Here is a 23,596-nt window from a genome sequence, read left to right as displayed (position 1 = left end):
GACATAATGTTTTAAAATGACCTATAACTGTACAATGATGTTAAGTGCTCAATGTTTTTCCAACCTCGTTGACATTTAATTTGAAGGCCTCAGTGATTCACTTCGTGCCATTTAGACGTGATGTAAGAGGAAATGGCGGCGGTGATTGGTTATTTATTAACCTATTACACTTGACAGAAGTCCGCAAACAGCAAACATGGTGGTAGAAGAAACATCATACGAAGCTTTTTAAAAACCTTTAAAACAAATCTTTTAAATAAATGTTTAAAAATGCAGCTTTTATGTCAGAGACCATTGAAATTTTCTTTTAATTTTAATATTTTTAAAACTCAGACCCATTGTTCCAGTGAAAGTAACTCCTCATGCTTCTGCATACCGAGATATTTTGGAGACTTTCAAGGTCACAACTTGGGGATTTTCCCCTTCCTGTTCCAAGACATGATTAACAAAGTTTGGTGTGATAGAACTTGATTGGCCTGCAGAGAGTAATGACCTCAACCCAAGAATACCCCTGACTTCCTCATGGAGATAGTTCCTCTCATGCTTTCTTTAAATCCACAAAGATACAGTGCAACTCCTTCATACCTTCTATATAGTGCTCTGTCTACACTCTAAGAATCTAGTCTGAATTTGGAACACGAGTAAGAATAAAAGAATGAGCTAGAAATACCAGAAAATCTGCCATCACTCATTTTTATACTTTATTATATAATCGCAACCACAATAATTGCAATGAACTCTTATTAATCACTTCAAAAACAGAAGATAATCAAGAAATTTGGTCAAATAATGAACAGCATAATCAACTGTGAACTGAACATGTTTTTATATTAGCGGCTATGCAGCTGAAATTCCTACGATATTTGACTTTCCCATACAGGAAGGCTGGTTTGTCTCTTGTAGAAGAAGTTCTATAAAAGTATGCAATGAACAGTGAATAAAAATTGTATTAAGTGCTCAGAGTCCTTTATAAACAAATTTTCAGAAATGGATAGAAAAACCGACCTGAGACTTCACTAACTGAGTAACTTGTTCAGAGGTTCTGTGATAGAAACACCACAGCACCAACAAGCTGAGAGAAAAAGAAAAAAAAGAAGAAAAAAAGAAACCCCTATAAAAATCTAGCTAATCTTCAGTCAGTCTGTTCTCTCCCACATTCACTGAATTTGGCGAGCTCGATGATCCATCACCATTTTCTTCATGTCCCTGTCCGCCATCATGTCACTCGCATCAAGCTCGTTTCCTGGGCCAGCCATCGGATCATACCGGTGTCTGGAAGAGAGAGTGGAGATTCACAACCCTAGAACATAATCTGCCTGATCATTTAGTGAAAAGCCAAAAGCAAGTTAACATTGCTAATAAAACAGACTGTGAGGCAACTTTTGGAACTTTATGAGGACTTTTAACCCCTGAACTCACTGTTTGAGGTGTTCCTCAATGGCTTTCCTTTCATACACGGTGCCATATACTGTTTTCACAGGATCAACAAACATCTTCTTGGTTAGAGGACAAATCAGATGTTGTGGTAGAAACTCTGGCACAGGATCAACCAGTTTCTTTAGAAAGGAAAATAAGTCAAAGTAATGTGATCACAAAAAAAATCTTTTACATAAAACAGAAAAATCCCATAAATACTCTGTTCACTCACTCACCTCCTCCATGCTATCCATTGACTTTCCAGCATGTTCTCCCGTGTGCTTTCTGGCTTCTCGCTCGTACGTCTCGCGGCTCGTCAGGAATTCCTCGGCTAAAATGCTTCCAAAAAAAGGTTAATGTGCAAATGTAAGTATTCATATCTGGGGTCTGAAATAGCATCTGAAGAAAGTGAGCTCTACAAGAATCACAGAACAATTCAGCAGACTGTTTATCAGTTTAGAGAGACATTTCCCTCACAGAGATCATCTAAAACTCACACCTCGGTCTGAACACCAGCTCATCATCCATATCATTAACTTGTATCAAATACTCAAACATCTTGTAGATGCAAATATACTAGCTGATCATACTGAAACAGTTCTGAATGCAAAAAGGGGTCAAATCTGGTCCTAGCAATGTGTAACTAATAAAGTGGCTGTTGAGTGCATATAGTAATGAAGTTGTGCATGTCTCACCTGTCCAGTGGGTCATCAGGCTCAGGGATGATGAGGAGTCCATACACAGCATCAAATATGTCCCTCATGGTGACGTGGGCGTTGTAGCTGCGATCAAATATGTTGTGGCAGATGCGGCCAACACTGTTGACATTGCAGTGGTACACCTGCCGCTGTGTTAAGATAAATGCTCGCTACGAGAAACACACATGCAATAACCACTTTCATATTACCCTAACAACTGGAAACCATTTTAATATGAACACTGTAGATGTCTAAACAGCTTTTGTTTGTATTTTGTCAGGATACACGTGTGACAAAGCGAACGAGTGGAGGCTTCACTGGGTATTCAGGACCAAACTGGCAGTACAGCTCAAACACTCCTTTCTCATATGGTGTGTCAGGAGGTCCTTGCATGAGAATCCTCCAGAACGCTGAAAATCAGAAAACAATCAAACATTGTTGCTATTCACTACAGGTCCTAGAAAGTGTTGCTATGCAGCTCTCAACAGTACAATGACTGCAAACACAAATCCCTAATAAGTAATCAACATGCTGCATTCATTTTCTTTTCATTTAATTGTTTGATTAGCATTCAAATCTCCCAATGAATACAGAATAAAGATCTACCACAAAGCAAGAATTCATCAGCTGCATCACAATGAAAACACTGATTTTATGGGTCTATCAGGCAGCCCAGATCAAATAAAATACACAGAGCAATACAAACACAGGTCAGGGGAGAGACCACATCACTTACTTAAGTCTGACTCTGATGGATAGACTCTAAAGAAAGGATGAGGGTCACAATGCAGGCACTTGAGCTCCTCCACGATACGTTTGTCCTTCTCCATGAAACGACCATCCTTTGCCTCCCGAATCTTCTTCTTCAGAGCACTGTTTTGAATTGAATGCATTTTATATAATGTTTCATAAGGAATGCATGTAATAAAAAAGGACCACAAAAAGTCAAAATTATTGCTATTCATATGGGACAAGACTAAGGAGGCATTGAGTCTTAATCAACAAAATATTTTAGACTGTCGTGAAACTTATACAAGTACGTGCTAAATGACATGCTTTTTGTCAGGAAGCCTATACACATTTTTAAAAATAAAAACCCAGCTTCCATGGCGCCTGATGCACTACCTGTCCTGTTGGGCGGTGCTTCAACTGGGTGTCAGAACCTTGTAAAAATAAGATTTCGCAGTAATCTGCCAACTACAGTGGGAAAAAAAAGTAGTTGCATGAAAACTGACATTTACTGATGTCTTAAGTGGAAGCAGACTACTTTTTCTCTTGAGGTATGACTATAAGTCGAATCTCTTCATATTTTGGACAGTTGAACAAAACTATATTGGACAGATTAGAACATATTTCACATCAGAAAAATCACGCGGCACACCACCAAACAAAAATGTCACAAAAAGCATATTGATACATTTTCCCCGGGCACCAGGTATAGCGGAATTGGCTCGGTTTGTCCCCAGTATACCTTTTTGGTTTCTTCTGACCACTACTCATGCTAAGCCTTTCATCTGGGTCAGAATTTTCCCCAGGACCCAGGTCAGACTGACCACTTTTTCTTATCAAATATTCATCTATTGCTATTCGTGCTGCGTCATCTCACAGCATGACTATTATGCAAGTTCTTCTTCACCTTCTTCTGTTTTACTGGCAGTTGGTGACCCATTTAAATAGAGGAGGTATATGGTATATGTACTGCCTTCAAGTGGGAAATAACGTAATTGTTCTGCCTGTTGCTCTCGCTTAAAGTCAGGTGGAACCAGACGATCTCCCACAGCACACCGTATCATTTCTAACGACACACCTATGTGCCGCAGGCACAGTGTTTGGGAAACACTGGATTAGATAAACCATGCAAGCAGAGTAAATTGTTTCATTAACAGCTCAAGAAACTCATTTTCTTTGATCAGGTGTGTTCTTAGCTTCTACAGGATGGATGTTTCTGTCACTCACCTTTCTGTCACCGTCACTTTGCTGTTTATCTGGCTTGGCAAGGATGTCTCTGGATATTCATCATAGCCCCGAGTAGTAAACATGCTTTTAAGTATTCCCTATAAAACATGAAAAATATATAATAACCATATGACGGCCATGTATGAAGTTAAAGAGTGATCAGATTTCCTTTTGAAACAGACTATAAACAGACCTCAGTGATGGAAGAAGGGTCAAGTTTTTTCTTGGGCTTCCTCTGTTCCAGAGACAGAACTGTCTCGATCTCAAAGAGTTTCAGACCATCTTTGACTGTCTGTGGTTTGAAACAGCAGCCACCTGTAAACGGGTTTGAAATATCAAAAAAAAGGAATTATTAAAATGTAAGTCACTGTTTGGCCCTTTTTGGCATCAAATGTTGTTGTTTTTTAAACTTTATTATGTTTAGATAAGCCAGAGTTTAGGACTACACTGTTAATACAGATACATATAAATACAGAAAATAATGACAAATACCAGAAATACTGTAGAGACTAAGTTAGTGTCTCATGCTCAGTTAACTGATTATAGAACTAAAGCACAGAAAGAAAAAAAAATCCTGAAAGCAGTTGAGATGAAATCACAAAGGTCCAATAAAATGGGCCAAAAGTTGATTCCATGCGTGCCCATTTACAGGTTTGCTTCCTGCGATTCCAGTTCTAAACAGCTGCAGGTTCCCATTAACAATTTCGCATTTACCTAAATTCACACAGAGAGTACACACCAGCTTCTATGTGCAACTGACACTACTTTTTGTTGATGATCATTTTGTGTCCAGCTATTAAGCAGATGCCAAATAGCAAACAGTTCATTACGTCCAAGCCTCCAGATGGCGCACCGGTTAAAAAATGCATCCAAGAGCATGGCCTTACTTCTTTTTTTTTGCATAGGGGGTTGTGCATGGCAGAGTTGAGTTCTAGTGTGATGTTTTTAGGCGTGTGAGAAAAAAGCTTTTGTACAAACCAGTTGAACTGTTTACAATCAGTGAGACTCCTCTTCCAACAAATTGCAGCTTTTAGATTAATTTAAACATGGGATATTTTTTTTTACTTTTAAGGGCAGAGAATTGTGCATTATTTTATACATATATATAGTTTTACCTGTTGCATTGCTGATTCCATGGAGCATGTTGTTTTCCACATTTCCAAGAAGGATTGAATCCACAGTGACGTTTGATTTCAGCAGCTTGGCTGTCACAGCAACTGGGTCCATAAAAGACCTATGGCAAGATGAAAACAGTCAGCTGCTGCCCCAGAAAAACATAATTGATGGGTGATCAAAGGCAACTTAAGCAGAAAGGGAAACTTACCCAGAATCATTGCCATCAGTGAGGCACAGGACGCGGAGTCTACAATCTGGGAAGCTCGCCTTGACCTTTTCCAGCTCTGAAGCTCCACGTCGTAGCGCGTCGTACAGCAGAGTACATCCGCTCGCCTCAAGGTTACGTGTGTGGACCTAAAAAACAAAAGAACCCCAAAAAGGCGACAAGGAAAAAAATTTATATTAGCGCCACCGAACAAGTTGTTCATTTACAGCATGTTTATTTATTTACTGGAAAATGGGAAGAAAAAAGCTGCCAGGCTGACCCAAGTTAAATATTTATTTTTTTTAGCTTTATTCTATCAAAACTTCGAGGTACTGATCAGGTATCTCAAAACTCAGTTATTCTGAGTATGTCAAAATTTCCTCACACATAATACCACCTCACAATTTTTAAATATAGAGGGCAATAAAATTCTTCTTGAGCGGAGGTAACAAGCTTCCAGAGGAAAGCCTTCCATCTTCACAATGTTTTGCGATCACCTTGAACTTCTCCAGATTTTCTGTGAATGTGTGGAGCATTTTCACCATGGAGTCAAACTTTACAAGACCAATGACGTGATGGAAATCATACGCCATGCTCCTCGTGGCAAAGTTGTCAAAGAGCTCTTTGACAGCATTGATTTTCTTTATTTCTGCATTTTCGTAGCACTCCTCTTCCATCGAGGAGCTTGTATCGATCAGTACCTAAAGTAATAAAGTCAGGAAGAGGAAATGTTTAGCAAATGTTTTGATTCGATTCCTTTAGAACTGAAAATTTCCCCAGATCTCACCAGTATTGCCTCTTCTGGAGTCCTGGTTGTAACAAATGACTGGTCGTCTCTGTGGTCACCAGTGCTGTATTTAAAAAAAGACAAAACACCATCTTTATAGCTTTACACAGTTAAGACGAGACAAGCATCACATACTATGTGAATTTCCTGTTATCGGGTGGGTAGATTGTGCCTTTAATGCAGATCAAGATGCACAATTCAGTTCAATTGAATTTTATTATATAGCACCAAATCACAACAACAGTAGCTTTTAGGCATTTTATCTTGTGAGATAAAGAAAAAAAGGATCAGACAAGCCACTATGAGCAAGCACTTGGTGACAGTGGGAAGGAAAGAAACAGGAAGAAACTTCCAGCAGAAACCAAGCTCAGAGAGGGGCAGTAATCTGCTGTGACTGGCTGGGGGAGGGGAGGAAGACAGGCTAAAAGACACGCTGGAAGAGCCAGAAATTAATAATAACTGATAATTAAATGCAAAATGGTGTATAAACAGTGTGAAAACAGGTAAGTGAAGAAGAAACTCTCAGTTCATCATAGAAGACTCCAGCAGCCTGCATGTATTAAAGCATATAATATGTGCCAGAATGAGTCTGCCTTTCATTAGTTCACTCCATTTTGTTTTGGTTTAGGTACTCACTTGGCTGCTAGCAAGTTTAAATCCATTGTTTTTACTTTTCCATCCAGACAATTGTGCACTTCGATCATATCAGCTGCTCTTTTGTTTTTATGCAAATAAATGCCCAGATTATCTGACAGAGAAATATGAAAATGAAGCAAACATTAAGTATAACACCTCCCAACACACATGATAAAAACTTGATGTCAGAGGTCAAAGGCAAAGTAGGGGAACTGGTGGAAATTCCTTGTCCACTTAATTTAAAGTGACTAACAGTTCTACTGTAACAGGAGCAACAGTAGAGACAATCTAAGCAAAGGAGGAACATACCCCTCAATTTAGACTTAGACTTCTGCAAAATGAACACATCTGTGGACTAAAACCTGACAAGTCAGTGGCATCTGCTGTATGATACAAGTGTTTGTAAGGTATAAAAATGATGTTTCACTGAAAGATGTGAATATTTAGACTGGAAAAGGATGAAATACCTTCACTAAGTAGAACAAGGCAGCTCTGATAATGTCCCAGGTCCTTCAGATGTAGAGGTGGGGTCACATTAAGGCGAGGGAAAGATTTCAAACGTTCCACCATGCTGCCAAAAGTCCACTGAATATTCACCTGAAAGCTGTTTCATTCAATGAATTAGTAAAAAAAAAAAATCTTTAAAACAAGTCATTATTCAACCTGTTTATATTGTCTTTGAGACAATCCTAGACACCAGATTAATATGTGTAATTAATATATAATAATTAATAATAAAAACTAACTAACTCAAAACTATGTTTTAACTCAGACTGCTTGCATAGGATATTCAAGCATTGGGCAGTGTAGACTAGACACTGTCAGGTTAAAATACATCACAGCGCCTTGGGCCTTGAGTTACTCTTAATTTCTTTGTATTTTACTTGAAAAATGGGAGATGGGTGCAGGGATTTATTAAAACGTGCAAATTTAGATGGAAACAAAGTACATAACAGGGCTGTGCCATATATTTTCTGAGATAATAATGGCATAAATTTGTGTGTTATATAAAAGTGTCATATCGCAATATCTTTTTGTATTGCAGTACCATATGTTTATGCCTGTCTGACAGCATGTCAGCCTTCGATGACAATTTACCACCTAAAAAGGAAGACATTTAAACAAATCCCAAAGAAGCACAATACTTTGCAAAACTGATCCTGCTATAGGTGGAAACAACTAATTTCAACACTTGAGCCAGGCACATACCAAGAATGGTACAACACGCCAATAGTGTTGTTTTTCTATCCAGTTTGCCTTTATTGCATTTGCAGTGTGTTTGGGATCATTTTTTTAAAACATGATTCAGGTCAGTGCTAAGTGGCTTGAAAAAACAAAGCAATTCTTCTGAAAATGATCCTGGCTCCTTGGACGCAAATATAAAGAAATGAGTGGTGGGTCAAGACTTGTGGACAATACTGTATTACTAAAAACAATCATGAATGAATAATCAAGAATTCATGAGAAATTGAATGGCATTCATTAAAAACCACCTCCAGAGCAAGCATATACTTTAAACCTAACTAAGTCAATAATTTTTACTGTTCAGCTGTGCATAGGTGTATCTTAATTTGTTATCTATACCAACAGAAAGTAAAGGAAATCTGCTCAAGTTGTGTTGAAAGAAATAACTCAGTCACACATACTTCTGACCAGATGTCTTGTCGTGGTGACTCCACAGAGGATACGTTCGGACAAATCGAGGAATGCTGAGCAGGATTTTCTCAATGTCAGTGGCTCTCTGTAGTGAGAATTCTTGTAAAGGCTCTTCGGTGCAATTTGGAATTTTCTCTCCATCTAAACAAAATAAAAAGAAGCCAGAAACACATAATTCACCACCATAATGCAATTTAGTAAAAATTCTAACCAACTAACGTTTTACATCTGGTGATGCAGCAATGCTTGTGCACAAGAGTTCATTTTAAAATAATTAACAGTTCTATAAATTTTTATTTTAATACATAGCTATCACTGCACCAGGCTGAAGAAAGTGCTACCTTTAATGGCTCTCTCATTATGGATGCTTTATACTGTCAAATCCGGTTATTTTTATTTTATTTATTTTATTTGAATATGCAAAGTAATTAATAAACTAGTATTGCAGCAAAAATGACATAAAATATTAAAACTATATTCATTTAGACACATTAAAACCTTTCAACTTTATAGTTTAAACTCTTTCAGTGCTATTTGTACCTTTGATTTTCTGAAGGACGTACGCCCTTTCAAAGACATCTGGTACTCCAGGTACTCTGACAGGTTCGCAGAAATGGTCACCATCTTTGGACACGAGAGAGATGGGAGCATAGACTTCATGGTTTGATGCTTGTTTCTGTCAAAACAGAGCCAAGTATGATACATTTAAACTACAGAGATAATATCTATACAAAATACTGGGAAAGACCAGCTTCTGTTCAAAAATAAACTCAGTTATACCTCAATTTTTGAAAGGAGATGTGCCCAGCAGTACAATGAATTCTCAAAGACATCCTGGTCCTCTATGATTTTTTTCCCTCGCTGTGTTGCTTGCTGGGGCAATAACTCCCTGAAGAGCATGTATAAGCCCTCAACAACTGCAATCTGCAAGAAATCAGTCAGTATACAACAAAATTTTCACGCAAAATAAGCAGCGAGTAAATTACAGTTATATACTGTACAAACGATGAGCCTTTTACATGCTTCCTGCATGAGACACACATACATGGAAACAGGCATGTCATATCTCTACATTCATGAATACTGTGACACTTCAGATGGTTACAATCACAAGTTACCATCATGGCAATATCATTTTAATTAAATAAATGAAATAAAATTACAGTACACTCAAAATGATGCATGTTTTACAGCCTAAATCACCACATAGCAGGTGCGAGGTGGCGTGCAAAAAGCTGCTGTGTTAAAATCAGTGGACAAAACATGCAAAAAGTCACATAAAAGTCTGATACCAGATTTGTTGGAGGATTATGAGGCCAGTGGTCCAAAGACTTAAAACTGCAGCAGCATGTCAGCTGTCCTCTATTTATGAAGAAGATAGTCTAAAACTGTAACAAGTCTTACACCACCTCACACTTTTTACCTTCTGGTTCCTGGTCATCTTTTCATTCCTGCAGAGTAACTGATGCAAACTTTGGGTGAGGGGGTTACATCCCGTCAATTTTCGTATGTAAGCTATCAGTTTGTTCCGGATTATTTCAGAAAGGTCTTTCTACAAGTAAATACACAGAAATATTAGAATTTGGGTTAATCAGAAAAATTAAACACAATCTAAACTAAATTTACCACATTTCAGTTTAGTTTGTGAACACAGGTCAACAAAGTGCACAATAAAGAACCCACAGTGTTTATTTCTCCAGGGTTAATACTGGACAAATGGGCTGCTGAAGACAAAGCTATATTTCAACTGATGAAAAAAATTTCAATAAGGAGGTTCATTGATTCACAGTAGCCATGGCATCTTTTTTTTTTTTTTTTAATAAATTCACCATACAGTCTAGTTATAATAGCTGCTCTGTGATTTTGGCTATTTTTTCCAAGTACAGAGGTCACAAAGACAAAACTATAACCAGAATGAAAATAGACTGATTCCTTCTTTGCTTTTGAGAACCAATTGAACACTTCAATCGTAATGTGATTGAACAGGTTGCCTGGTGGCAAACAACATGCCTCCAAACAGTTGTAGCTTGACTACAGTCACTCTCAACCAGACTGGCGAAGCTTTGCAAATAACTGCTAAGCAATGACAGACTGCCAACATGTTGCAATCAATCTGAGTGTGTCTGCACCCATAAAAGCAACTCATCTGCAATGCCTCTCTCTAAAATAGGGAACTCTACTTAACAAGGTGGCAACTGGTTGTATTCTGATGATATTCCTACGTAAACGCAATGTAAAGAGTGAATATGTGGTTCTACTGCTAAATCGCTGTCCCGCATCAACCTCGTCATTATTTGTGGAAGAATTTCTGAGGTTCACCAATGCCTGGACTGAATGTAAGGACTTTATGTGAATTTCTGTGTGCAATCATCTGTTATGTAGTCTTTCAGCTATCCGTTTCAAAAACACAGAATATCACCAGGCTTGAAGACAGGCTAGGCATGAATAAATAAAGTTCATGTTCATAGGATAGCAAGACAATGGGACAATATGGGACAGTGTGTTAAACATAAAACAGCTTACCGCAACAGCATAAAGAGAAGACAGCAACACACTGATTCCTTTCTGGCTTTGTTGGACTGAAGGCACGACATCATTGATGTAGAAAGTTTCATCAAGGGGAGTCTCTTCAGTAAACGAGGACAGAGCGAAGGCAATAGTCGACCCTTCAGAGATTCCACACTTTTGAAGTGTATCACCACCCAAATTATTACCTCTATATAAAACAGGGACACCAGAGAACAGAAGAACTCCATCAATGCTAAGACTTTAAGCATGTGAATGTGGGGGTGGCGATGGGTGACAAGTAACAAAAATACTGGTGGCTACCAATGCTACCCTTAGTTTTCTAGTAAATGAGTGGATGGAATGTGAAAAGCCTAGGTGACTTGCTTCTTCCAGTTAAGAGAAACCTTGACCTCTGACCTTGAGGTTAAGGTCTTTTAATAGATCTAAATATGGTATGACTTTCAATATCCTGTGTTGCTTTGTTCTGGAGTGATTGTATTCACAAACCAGGTTGTCCCTGCTCGGAGCAGAGTGATGACAACACTTTTTCAGCCTTTTACGTCTGATGGGTAAAAAAACACTTTTTTGTGAGGCAGTTTACCTGGGATGGAGGACATGTGCTGGTATTCCACTTGCATTTGACAGGATCACTTTTAGAGTTGCGATTGTGTCAGTTTCCAAATTCACCATAATCTCAAAGTTTCCCTTAACAGGTAAAGAAAAATATGTTAAAGGTACAGAATTAATTTCAATTATAACTTTATATACATGTTAAAAATGAAGGCTGACATTTACAACAATAAACTATACATTAATAAAAATAATTGATTCACTTTATTTCTGCCATTTTATTCTTCCCTCCTCAACAGAAAGACTGTTTATCAAGTGAAGGTATATTTTCCCCTCATTTTTAAAATGGGGCTTAGAGAAACTCAGATACTACTTAAAACCACTGTGTCTAAGCAAAATAACAGATTTCAGAAATCATTACAGGTCATTTGTTCCACCGTAAAGATATAATATGAAAATTGACTGGCCAGTTTCATTTGCTAGCAGTTGCCAATATCCTCAATTGAGCAGCATACTGTTGTTAAGACGCACCTTGAGCATGATGTGACATCGAATGACATCTGTTCCAGAGGTCTTGCCAGACTCTTGTCTTAGCATTTTTGGAGCCTCTGTCAAGTTTTCCCTCGGAGTAAAAATAGCATAAATTACAGCTCCATTTTCAATGTGTCTTTCTTTCAAAGACCCTGGAAAAGAACATAATAAATAGAATAACTGTGCCAGATCCACAGTTAACAAAAAATAATTAAAAAATAAAACAATAATTAATTAATTTTTAAAGTGTCCCATCTACATGTATGAAAGTATATTCATTTCCTATGACCAAAATCATTTTAGAAACTGCTAGCGCTTACCAGCAGTCTGAAAACTATTCATTCAAGTTTGTAAATGAACTCTCCCATGGTATCATGTGATTATAAGTCTTACCCTAAAACCTGCTTGTATTTGGATAATAGACAAGATTTATTTCCTACTAATCCTGTTTCAATGATACATTAAAGCCTATATTTTTCTAGCAGATTTCTTACCTATTAACAGATGGAACTACAGAGTGAAAACGTAACTTACAGGCAACAAATTCAAAATGTAATGGTATCATAATTCATCAAGTTTTCAGAGGGACCTTTAAAGTAACCTACAGAGGTTTCGGAAAAGCTGACTTTATGCAGATGAGGATAAGGGAGGAAGCTAAATGGCTGACGCCATTGTCAATGACCTTCAGTTGTCCCATGCCAACCATCAAACTAAAACCGACGGCCCAAGTTTCTTGGCAACACTGCAGGTGATATCTTCCGTCTTTTAGAAAATTGCTTTGGCAATCGGAGGGAGAAAATGTCAGGAGGATATGTAAAAAAGATCAGAAGAAGTTCCTCAGAAAACTGTCACCTGAAGTGGCAAAAGAATACAGAGATGCATTTTGAAATACTGCATCCAGGGCATGCAGCACCACCAAAGAGCAGCCGAGTCTCCTGTTTGAAGTTGGATTGCAAGAACTACCAGTGGTTATGATGCTCCTTGAGGTAACAGCTAATGCTGGGCAAAAAATTGTGACTTTAATTGACCTGGCTTTTGACACCAACTATACAACCCACAGGGTTGCAAGTATTAACCTAAGAAGTGAAGAGATCACTTTGGTTGTCCATGGAATTAGGGGAATGAAAACTCGTGTGACAATAAGCCGGGATCTTTTACAGATCTGAATCAGAACCCCTAGAAGAATCCACAGGCCACACCAATTGGTCTGTTGTGGACTAGGCAGCAAATATGTTAAACCGAAGAAGGCGCAAATGCTCTTTCCAGATATACCACTCAAACTTGTGAGATCATTTCTACGGATGGAGAGGCAATTATCTGAGAAGCCTGAAACACCAAACCCGCTGACATGGAGAGAGCTGCTCAGCCAAGTGTCAGGGTTGTATTACCCACTCGGATTGGTAACTCCTGCTAAGCAAAAAAGAGCAATCTTAGTACTATTAGAATTTATTTTTTAACTTTAAGGCTATATCCCTCATAAATAGCATCACACATTTGCTGCACATAGTTGTGTATTGTAGAGTAGTTTTGGAAGCAGTCTGTAACACTCTGATACTAACAGACAAGACACAAGACAAGACCCCTTTTCAGTAATGTGACCTGGGGGTTGTGATTTCTACAAGACAACAGGGCCATAAATCTGGTGTTATGGAATGAACTCTTCCCCCCTTCTTTGACACTACAGGCCTGACTGGAGGACAAGAGATGGTTGCCATTGTAATGGGAGTGTTCCCTCAAAAAGGTGCAGAAGAAGAAATGTGGGCTGATATCAGAGCTAGGGCCACCCTCAACTGATTCTACCAATCATGTTAACATTCTGTTTCTGTGACCAGAAATAAAGGTGTTTTCTGCCTAGGCAGTGTTGGGGAGTAACGAAATACACGTACCGGCGTTACGTATTTAAAATAAAAAATATGAGTAATTTTATTCTGTTACAGTTACCATTTAAAAAGGTGATATTCAGAATACAGTTACTTTGTTAAAATCACTACAAAGCACTACTAGAGATAGACTAGTAGTATACAGAGACACGGGCTCTGGGTCCTTGGGAACTCAGAACAAATTGGTCTTGGAGAAAGGTGCATCAAAAAATGGAACACAGCAGATGTGGAAAGTTAATCCTGCTGTTTACCCACATAGGAATAGGAGTGCTGAGGCTGCTGTGCGCATTGTGAAGAGAGCACTCCATAGTCTTGGAAGGGAGTCTGGGCTAAGTTACAGTGAGTTCCAGACAGCTCTTCATGTGGCAGCTAACCTTGCAAATGAGCGCCCGATTGATGCCAGAGTACAGAGTCGGGAAGGTTGCATTCATTACGTCACACCTAACAGTCTTTTGCTTGGTCGAGCATCCCAAAGTGGGGACTTCAAGATGTTTGACTTTTCCGTTTACCCCTATAAGAGACTTCAAGCAATTCAGGCAGAAGTGACACAGTTTTTGGAGGTCCTGGAGCCAACCTGCTGGTCCAATTTTTTGTAAGGAGCAGTGTTGGTCAAGTTACTTGAAAAAAGTAATCAGTAACTAATTACTGATTACTTCCCCAAAAAAGTAATCCCGTTACTTTACTGATTACTTATTTTCAAAAGTAATTAATTACTTAGTTACTTAGTTACTTTTTAAAAACACGATTTACAACCTGAATAGGTGATAAAGCGATAGATCTTTCAGCCCAATTCTACTTTTTCTGCATAATCCATCATACAAAATGTAATCAAATGGAAAAGTCTCTTTTTAAAACTTGTTTTATTAGTTTTAATCTTTTAACTTTATGCATCAAGCAAAAATTTAATTATATGCAACATTCTCTGACTGGAAGAAATTGTTTAACATTTAAACCTATTTTCTGCACATTCCAGCACATAAAATAAAATATTTTTTGTGTTTACACTCAGTCTTTCAAATAGATGCAAGTAAAACACAGCAGAAAATAAATAAAGTCAAAGACTAGCGGTCCTTTTGCTCTATTTTCACCTGTAAAGCAGGAGTGGGTAGGCGGAGGTTTACCCTGGTGCAGGTGTGCCGCAGCGGTCAGTGGAAGAATCCGCGAGTTTCTCTGTGAATTTCCCATTACGTCGTAGCGCACTTGCTTGGAGTTTAGGGGTTTGCTGTAAAAAGAAGTTTTCTTCCCACGCACAACGGACGCTAATGTTTTTGTCACTTTTTATGGAATCAAACTCAAAGTAAGGTCAGTACTTCCACGCTTTAAACGCTGCACGCTCATACTCTCTCCCGCACTCGATATATTATCCATTGTTGATCTGCACACAGCTGTTGTCACGAACGTTGCACTTGCTTACCTCACTGTCATGAGACATTCTTGCAAAAAAAAAAAATCACGGTTTTAGTAACGCAGTAATGCAGCGTTCCTACGGGAAAGTAACGGTAATCTAATTACCGTTTTTGCAACAGTAATCCCTTGCTTTATTTGTTACTTGAAAAAAGTCATCGGATTACAGTAACGCCCATCTCTGGTAAGGAGCAAGTGGCACACTGCACATAGAAATGTCACTGGTGGAGATATTGTCTGGCTAAGCTAGCTAAGCTAAAAGACTGTTTAAAAAATTGCTAAAGAATCGCAGCTACCACTAGCTTAAGTAGCATTATCATTGTATCGCAGGTCGACTGCCCATTTATAAGCAGCTCCATTGTTTAGTTTTAGTCTCTGTTTGTAAGACTATTGATGTGTGCGGACAGTAATGGACATTTTACCTGTACTTAATGAAGGAAATGTTTTATATGTTGTTGTGTGATAACAAACATGGTATTGTATCTTTTGGGGCTTCAATTTAAAGGTTTTTCACCTATAGGTGATCTGTGTGGTAATTGAGTGAAATCAAGTTAAACACCTGGAATAGATGCATCAATCCATTTCACGTGAGAAAAGTGCACAAATTAAGATGACTTGACAAATATAGTTAAGTATTTTTGGACAGACACATTTTAACCTAGGACCTGGCGTCCACATATGTGGACATCACATTTTGGGTTATTTAGACCAAAATACAAAATTTTGCTCTACAAGGGCCTGATATCCACTTACGGGGACATTATACTGCTACTGTCCTATTGAAATTTTAAACGAATATCCTTATATGTGGCTCTCATTTTTCTTAGAAACAAAAATCAGGTAAAAAAAAAAAAATCTGGTAATTCTTTGTTTTTACATTCATCAGGTTCCAATCAGTCCAAATATCAAAGAGAAATTAAAAATGCATGCTGTGGAAGAGTTCAGGTCTTAGGAGGTTAAAGCACTTGAAAATAAAGTGTGTATAAAAGTGACTACAATTCCTTAAAAGTTACTGGAGTATTTTTGTTCAATCCCTTGAGTCCCAGATGAAAGTCTTATTAGACCTATTACTCATATTAATCTTCTAAATGTAACTAACATGTTTTGGTACACAATAAAATAGTTTTTAAAAAGGTCAGTGTCCAAAACCTAAATAGACCTAACTGTATAGAATCATTCACTCCTCCATTGCTGACTCACATGTGTTGAAGAAGGGATCGTCTGTCAAGGGCATCCCATCTACTGTGTAGAGACAAACTCCTTTGGTGTTTCCAACATTTTCAAGGTGACAGATTCTCAGCATTATGTCTTCAATTGTGTTTTGTGCCGGATCCATATCTGTAGCATTGTAATTTTAAACATTTCACCTCCATGTCCATATATAAATTACTTTAATCATGCCAAAGGGGGCATTTAGGATAAGAGCCTTTAAAAGATGTGTTCCTGTTACCTGAAATAACCTTTGGTTTAAGACATTTGGGGTATGTGTACTGAAGACTGAACGACTTCACTGACTTTTGTACCGGTCTGCCAGTTAGGATTTGACGTTCTGGAGTGCTCAGTCTTTGAATGAAGTCTTTCATGATTGCAAAACGATTCTTTTCCACATGACTTAAACCTGTAAAAGAGACAAAATAAATTCAGCTTTCAGAGAAAGTAATCTGAAATACTGCAAAAAGCTAGACCCTGATACACAGATTTGAAATTCTCTATATTTGCAGCTTTTCTTTGCTAACATGTTTGTAATGAGAGAGCTATTCTAAAGTCCTAGCTTGTCTTTGGCATATCAAGCATTCTTACCAATGCTGTTTAAATCTTCTTCCGTCACACTGTCCAGGAAATCTCTTTCATCTTTAACACCCATCTGAACAAACTGGTTGTAGTATGATTCCAGTCTGTGCTGCTCAAGTAGATTGAATATTGCACCCATCTAAACGTAGACCAGGAGATTATATTCGTCAACACTCAAATACCAAAATCAGAGAACTTATGATATTAAATTTTATTTACATTGCTCTCCTTGTCTGAAACTAATGACAATACATGAACTCAATGAGATGTAAAATACAAAATACTATTTATTTGGTTATTCAGTTAAATTTAAATGGCCATTTATCTTTTCAATTTATTCTAGTAACTTGAAGCAAATTTATTCTTTTTTTTTCAGAGGAGCACACTTTCACATTTGTGTAAACTATCCGGTTGTTCAGTGATGACGCGACGAATCTTACTTCCGGGTCTAAAGTAGTCTGCGTTTAATATGGCTTTTGTGTTGTTAACATGTTTAATGTTATGTATTTTCTTCTATTTGATCTCAAAAAGCTCCTAAAACAGTCAGTGATCCCTGTTGACCCCCCTCGGCTTTTATTACCACTAATCATTTATTTAAGCTCAGTTTTTAAAGCCTTAGGATGTAACTACAGCCCAGCCCATGCAGCAGTATATGAATGACTAACCTCTTATTGTGGATGGATTATCTCAGTTGTTCTCCTGGCTGAAGTTTGGTCCTTTTACAGCATCCTGCCATGCGATTACATTTGTTCCTGACCACCAAGAACACTCACGGTACCGAGTGGAAAAAAAGTTAGCTTGTTTATATTATGCTAACATAGCTGTGTCGCTAGCGGTCACGTAGCACATCATTATATACCAGCTAGCCCAACTTCAGTAACCCTACAAACGTCACTGCTGTTTAGTTTTCTGTCTTCATTTATGCTGGAAGTGATAGCAGAGCTGTACGTTTTAATTTGTTTCCAAAACCCCGCAGTCAGGACATGCTATATTGTATTTAGATAGAAGCTAGCGAGCTAACTCCCTGCTAACTTCTAACTCCGTTAAATGTCATAAATTCCGTTTTCATGGATGCCTGGATGTTAAACTCAATTGTTACACCTGGTAGAGCAGAACGCTGATCATTTTATTAAAGATGAAAGACTTTAGACAGTTTTTCAACTCTCAGTAATGCCATAGTGATCGTTTGATATATGGACCTGCAGCGGAGTTTAGACCCAGACACGGCTAGTGACGTCAGACTGAACAACCGGATTCTTCAGCTGGTCATTTGGCAACATGTCTTCATAGACTCACACCTCTGTCTTCATTAAAATAGTCTATAAACATATGCCTATTGATAGGAGAGGCCAGACGTCTGAGTCATGATATCCAGCTGCATACACAAAGAGGCATGTTGACTAACTGAATGCGTGGGACTTTCTTTTGCAGCTGAATGCGCTACAGCTAATTACAATATTATCTTCAACTATTTCAGAAATATGTTGAAGTGCATTACACAGTAATCGTGAGTAATTCTTGGATTTAACAAAAGAGATGGAAATCTTACCTTAACACAACTCCAAAGATCACGAAGAACAGCTGTTCAGTCCTAGTTGTAGTTGGAGGAGTGGACTGTGAAACTGAAACCTAAGGAAACAAAACCAAGGGGGTTGGATGTCTCTAGGTATTTGGTCAGCAGTGAAAGGAATAATATTTGAGTGTTTATCTACCTATACAGAGCATGGATTACAGAATAGGGAGGGAATTAGAGGCATTTCAAAATTTCCTGTATGCCGAAAAATACAGTATGCCACATGTTGGGTTGTTTTAATTGAATATTATTATTATTACTACTACTTAGCTGCAATACCAAGGCTTGTAATTCTTTGGAGTGTACAATTTATAGTTTTTATATTTTTAAGTCCTAAAAATCCCCCCAAATCGCATTCAAGTGAATGGGTAGAATGTTGACGTGTTGTGGAGAACCTAATTTTCTATGTGGGAAAAGCAGAAAAATCCATCTGAAAATTTATTTTTTTTTACTTTAGCCTTACTTAATTTCAAACAAGCTCTTTCTTAAAAGCAAGAGATGTACACTTTTCGATCTGGAGTCATTTCAGTAAGTGGAGTGCCATCTAACTACAAAATATACAGTTAGGTCTGTAATAATTTGGACAGACAATTCTTTTTCAAATTTTGGTTCTGTACATTACCACAATGAATTTTAAATAAAACAACTCAGATGAAGTTGATTCAATTCAATGGGTTGAACAAAAAAAAATTGCATAAAAATGTGATAAACTAGAGCATTTTTAACACAATTCATTCATTTAAAGGGCTCAAAAGTAATTGGACAAATTAAATAAGTGAAAATGTTATTTTCTAATACTTGGTTGAAAACCCTTTGCTGAAAATGGCAGTCTGAAATCTTGAACTCATGGCCATCACCAAATTGTGGGTTTCCCATGCTCTGCCAGGCCTTTACTGCAGCAGCTTTCAGTTGGTGTTTGTTTATGGGGCTTTCTGTCTGAAGTTTGGTCTTCAACAAGTGAAACGCATGCCAATTGGGTTAAGATCAGGTGACTGACTTGGCGATTCAAGAATATTCTACGTCTTTGCTTTAATGAACTTTTTTTTTTCTTAGATATTTTAACGAAGTACAATCTAGCCTTTCTATTCTTGAAGCTTATGAGAGGCTTGCACCTTGCAGTGAACCTTACTTTTATGCAGTCTTCTCTTTATGGTAGACTTGGGTAGTGATACGCCTACCTCCTGGAAAGTATTGCTTACTTGGCTGGCTGTTGTGTATCGGTTTCTCATGGAAATGATTCTGCGATAATCAACCACTGTTGTCTTCTGTGGACGTTCAGGTCTTTTGCATTGCTGAGTTCACCAGTGCTTTCTTTCTTTGTCACAATGAACCAAACTACATTTTGCCACTCCTAATATTGTAGCAATTTCTCAGATGTTTTTTTTTCTGTTTTCGCAGCTTGGAGAGCTCCTTTGACTGCATGTTGTTTTTTCACAGCAGAATCTTCAAAATGCAACCACCGAACTCAAATCAACTCCAGGCCTTTTATCTGCCTAATTAATAGTGACATAGTGAAGGAATTTCTCACGCCTGACAATGAAATAGCCTTTGTCCGATTACTTTTGGTCACTTGTAAAAGCGGGCGGCACATGATAAGGAATTGAAACTTCTAAACCTTTCACTCAATTTGAACATGGATACCCTCAAATGAAAGCTGAGAGCCAACACATTATGCCCATTATATAACTTTAATTTGAATATGTTTCACGTAAAAAAAACAACAACCCAAAACTCATGTCAGTGTCCAAATCTATATAGACCTACCTGTAGTTCCCTCATATTTTTATCAAGGACTTTTCATCAAGGAAGCAGAAACGACCTTTTTACATCAGTATATCGTGACCACATTTTCAAAATCAGGGAACACACAAACATTGGGTATGTAGAGTAACTTCTTGGGATACTGAGGGATTTTAAACTAGATGAATATGATTTAAGGTTTTGAGTTTATAAATTATTTTGCAAGAGGAGTGCTTAGCCCCTTACAGAGACATATATGGCAGTTGGTCACAGCCAGAGTTCTCAAGGGGTAAGGATCGTGTCATCTCCACTCACTCCAGTGGACCAATTTTAGACAGCAATGGCTGATCATGGAGCCTCACAATAGTTCTCAGAAGTTACTACACTAGCCATGCCACTTTTAAAGTTATGGAATTCAAATCTATAATGTAGAACCCAAGACAGATTTAATTCAACAAAGCTAACCTTTCTCCAAAGGTTGATTCTGTTCATCTGGACGTAGCATTTTCAGTGGGAGAAACCTTTCGTCACTCATCCAAGTGACTTCTTCACTCTCAGCTGACTGCAGGTTTCCCCAGTCTTATAAACTTATAAACATAAAAATTTGTCCACCCCATGGATCGGGTCCCCCGACACAAACAGAGTAACATACAGAGGTCTGTGATTAGTGGTTGTTGATCAATGGTCACGAGAATTTGCATAATTATGATAAAGGAACTGACCTCCCAGCCCATTGTTTCTTCGGTGGGCTGGTTCCAGTCATTATGCAAATGTACTGTTTATAAGATTGGGGAAACCATCAGTCAGCTGAGACTCGTTTCTCCCGTGTCTGCCTTTGGGTTTGTTTCATAAATACACCGGCATTCCCCACCGTGAAGGATGCATGTTCAAATGGTAAAATGTTTAAAAAAACAAAATCCAATTACCTTAACATGCTAACAAATTATCCACCAATCAATTAAAAGATTTTGGGAATGTTAATTGATGTCAGATTAGAAAACATGATAGTTATTTCATCCAACTTGATCAAATCAGGGAACGTATCAAAATTCGACTTATTCCAAGTCAAAGCAAGTGAATCTATATGGCTAAATTTGTGGACTTGCTGACTATTACCATTTGCATTATGTTATAGCTCAGCTGATGGTAGAAGCAAAGGAAAGGTGTAGCACCCAAATGGGAATGAGAACAAATGGTAAGTTTAAAATATGCAGCCAGCTCTAAATAAATAATTATATGCAGCTAAATATGGAATTGTACTTAATACATGTTAAACTAAATACAATAATATTACAATTTTAAATAACTGTATTATACATCGTAGCACACTACTTCTTCTAATACAGCATTACTATATACTAATTACATAAAATCATATGATGGGACTTGTCACACTTTGTTTGCAATCAACAGGTAATTAAGTTTAAGTTTTAATTAAGTTTTATGATTTAAGATGGGTAATAAAAAGAACATGTCTCAACTCCTGATACCTTTACTTGTCAAACAGGTGGATTACTTTAAAACATGCATGGTGACACATAATGCACAGTAATATGTGCTTTAATAAAACCTGAAACCGACTTCTCCACATGCAGGGCAGAGAAATATCTTCCTCTGTCATGCAAAAATTAGGCAATATATTTGTTTTGAATTTTAATATTTCACATTTAAACTATTAAGGAGGCATTTCCTTCCTAAAATACACACAAACAAACACACACACGCGCGCGCGCGCACACACATAAAATGTAAGCCTAGCGTATTTTTAAATAAAAGGTTACATTTGAACCCTAGCCCCGCACCAGGCAAAGCAACAGTACAGTAACCACAATCCCAGCACAAGTTTTGCAAAAATTGCATAGAATATAATGTCAAAGTTACTTCACAATTACCAAAACTAAAAGTGAAAGTCATGGCTCCTCTTTAAGTTTCAAATGACTGACCTCAGTATTTCTCCTGTCTGACAGGTAAAAAATAAATTCTTGCGATGCTGAACACTTTCTGTACACAAATGTGTTGTAACGTTTGTGTAGACTCCCAAGCACCAGAAGTTCTTCTTTCACCAGCGGTTTATTGGTGTGTAACAGGACAGCTAACGCCGGATTTTTCTTTCCAGCTCCGTCAACACTCTCGCCCTCTCAGCACACACACCCAAACACGTCCCTTAAAGGAACAGTAACAGTGCGACAGAAATAATGAAGCTTTGGTTACGCATGTCTGAGAATGCAGTTACATGTCACTGCTGGTTAACTGATGACTCACCTGAAATTGCTGGCTCTTATTGGTGGATTTAAATTTCCTCTCTAAAATTACAAAATAAAAAGGTCCTGGCAAAGGCTATGAGATAACACAAATGCCCCTTAAAAAAGGGGCAAATTTTAAGTCCAACCCTGCTAAGCAACAGCACAGTAGCCACAATCTCACCACAATTTTTTCAGAAGTTCACATTTGCACATTAGTTGCATAAAAGTTACTTTACCAAATCAAAAATGAAAGAAACCAAAAATGAAAGTCATGGCTCCTCTTCAAAAAGTTACAGATGACTGACCTCAGTGTTTGCCCAGTAAAGGCCCTTCCTATTTTGGTTCTCTAGGTAGTCTTCTGATAAGTCTTCACCATGTTTTATAGATGGCTTTTGACTGTTCTGACTACTTCCTGAGCTGCTCTATAATTATTGACGTTTTGAAACAAAAATTTCAAATCAGGATTCATCACTCCATAAGATCTATTGCCACTGAGTTTTGGTCCAGTTCGTGTGTAAATTGGCATATAGCAGATTTTCCTTGCCGTTCCTTCCTTAAGAATGGGTTTTTGGGAGCCATTCTTAAGGAACCCCGGACCTGGGCCCGCTGAAGGTCGAACAGGGTTTGGCAGATGCAAGTGGAGTTGGATCAGAGGGTAATTTTTCCCACAGAGATTGTAACAACTACTCTGCGACCAGACCTCGTCCTTTGGTCTAACTCCCCAAAACTTGCGTACATCATTGAGCTGATGGTATCATGGGAGGAAGCAATTGAGGAAGCATTTGAGTGTAAGAAGCTGCGGTATGCCAACTTGGCAGCTGAGGCAGACAGAGGCTGGACGATCAAGGTGCCCCTGGTGGAAGTGGGGTGCAGGGGCTTTGCTGCC

At 38.0% G+C, this 23,596-nt stretch overlaps 1 protein-coding gene across 2 annotated transcripts; it reads right to left on the bottom strand.

Annotated features, from left to right (window-relative positions):
• Positions 1–11: 11 nt before the first annotated feature.
• LOC102293015 lies at positions 12–22,941 on the bottom strand. 2 transcript variants are annotated; one of them, XM_005912494.2, is made up of 26 exons: positions 22,411–22,941; positions 18,704–18,783; positions 17,164–17,293; positions 16,814–16,981; positions 16,564–16,701; positions 12,080–12,231; positions 11,580–11,683; positions 10,994–11,186; positions 9,894–10,022; positions 9,251–9,394; positions 9,011–9,146; positions 8,461–8,611; positions 7,282–7,418; positions 6,815–6,926; positions 6,179–6,242; positions 5,889–6,092; positions 5,395–5,540; positions 5,186–5,304; positions 4,264–4,385; positions 4,071–4,168; positions 2,851–2,987; positions 2,400–2,524; positions 2,112–2,257; positions 1,653–1,755; positions 1,420–1,556; positions 12–1,272 (listed from the first exon to the last, which is right to left on the bottom strand). In XM_005912494.2, the coding sequence occupies exons 3-26, from the start codon at positions 17,291–17,293 to the stop codon at positions 1,158–1,160; spliced, it is 3,210 nt and encodes a 1,069-aa protein (XP_005912556.1). In that variant the 5' UTR covers positions 18,704–18,783; positions 22,411–22,941; the 3' UTR covers positions 12–1,157. The 2 variants fall into 2 exon arrangements, with proteins under 2 accessions (XP_005912556.1, XP_042076120.1); XM_042220186.1 differs by lacking the exon at positions 22,411–22,941 and adding an exon at positions 20,933–20,984.
• Between the last annotated feature and the right edge of the window lie 655 nt (positions 22,942–23,596).

Source organism: Haplochromis burtoni, unplaced genomic scaffold (assembly GCF_018398535.1).
Source record: "Haplochromis burtoni strain Fernald_Lab_line unplaced genomic scaffold, NCSU_Asbu1 Contig_3, whole genome shotgun sequence".
Taxonomy (NCBI): Eukaryota; Metazoa; Chordata; class Actinopteri; order Cichliformes; family Cichlidae; genus Haplochromis; species Haplochromis burtoni.
The sequence above is the reverse complement of the archived record's forward strand: the minus strand, read 5'-3'. Positions and strand labels throughout refer to the sequence as shown.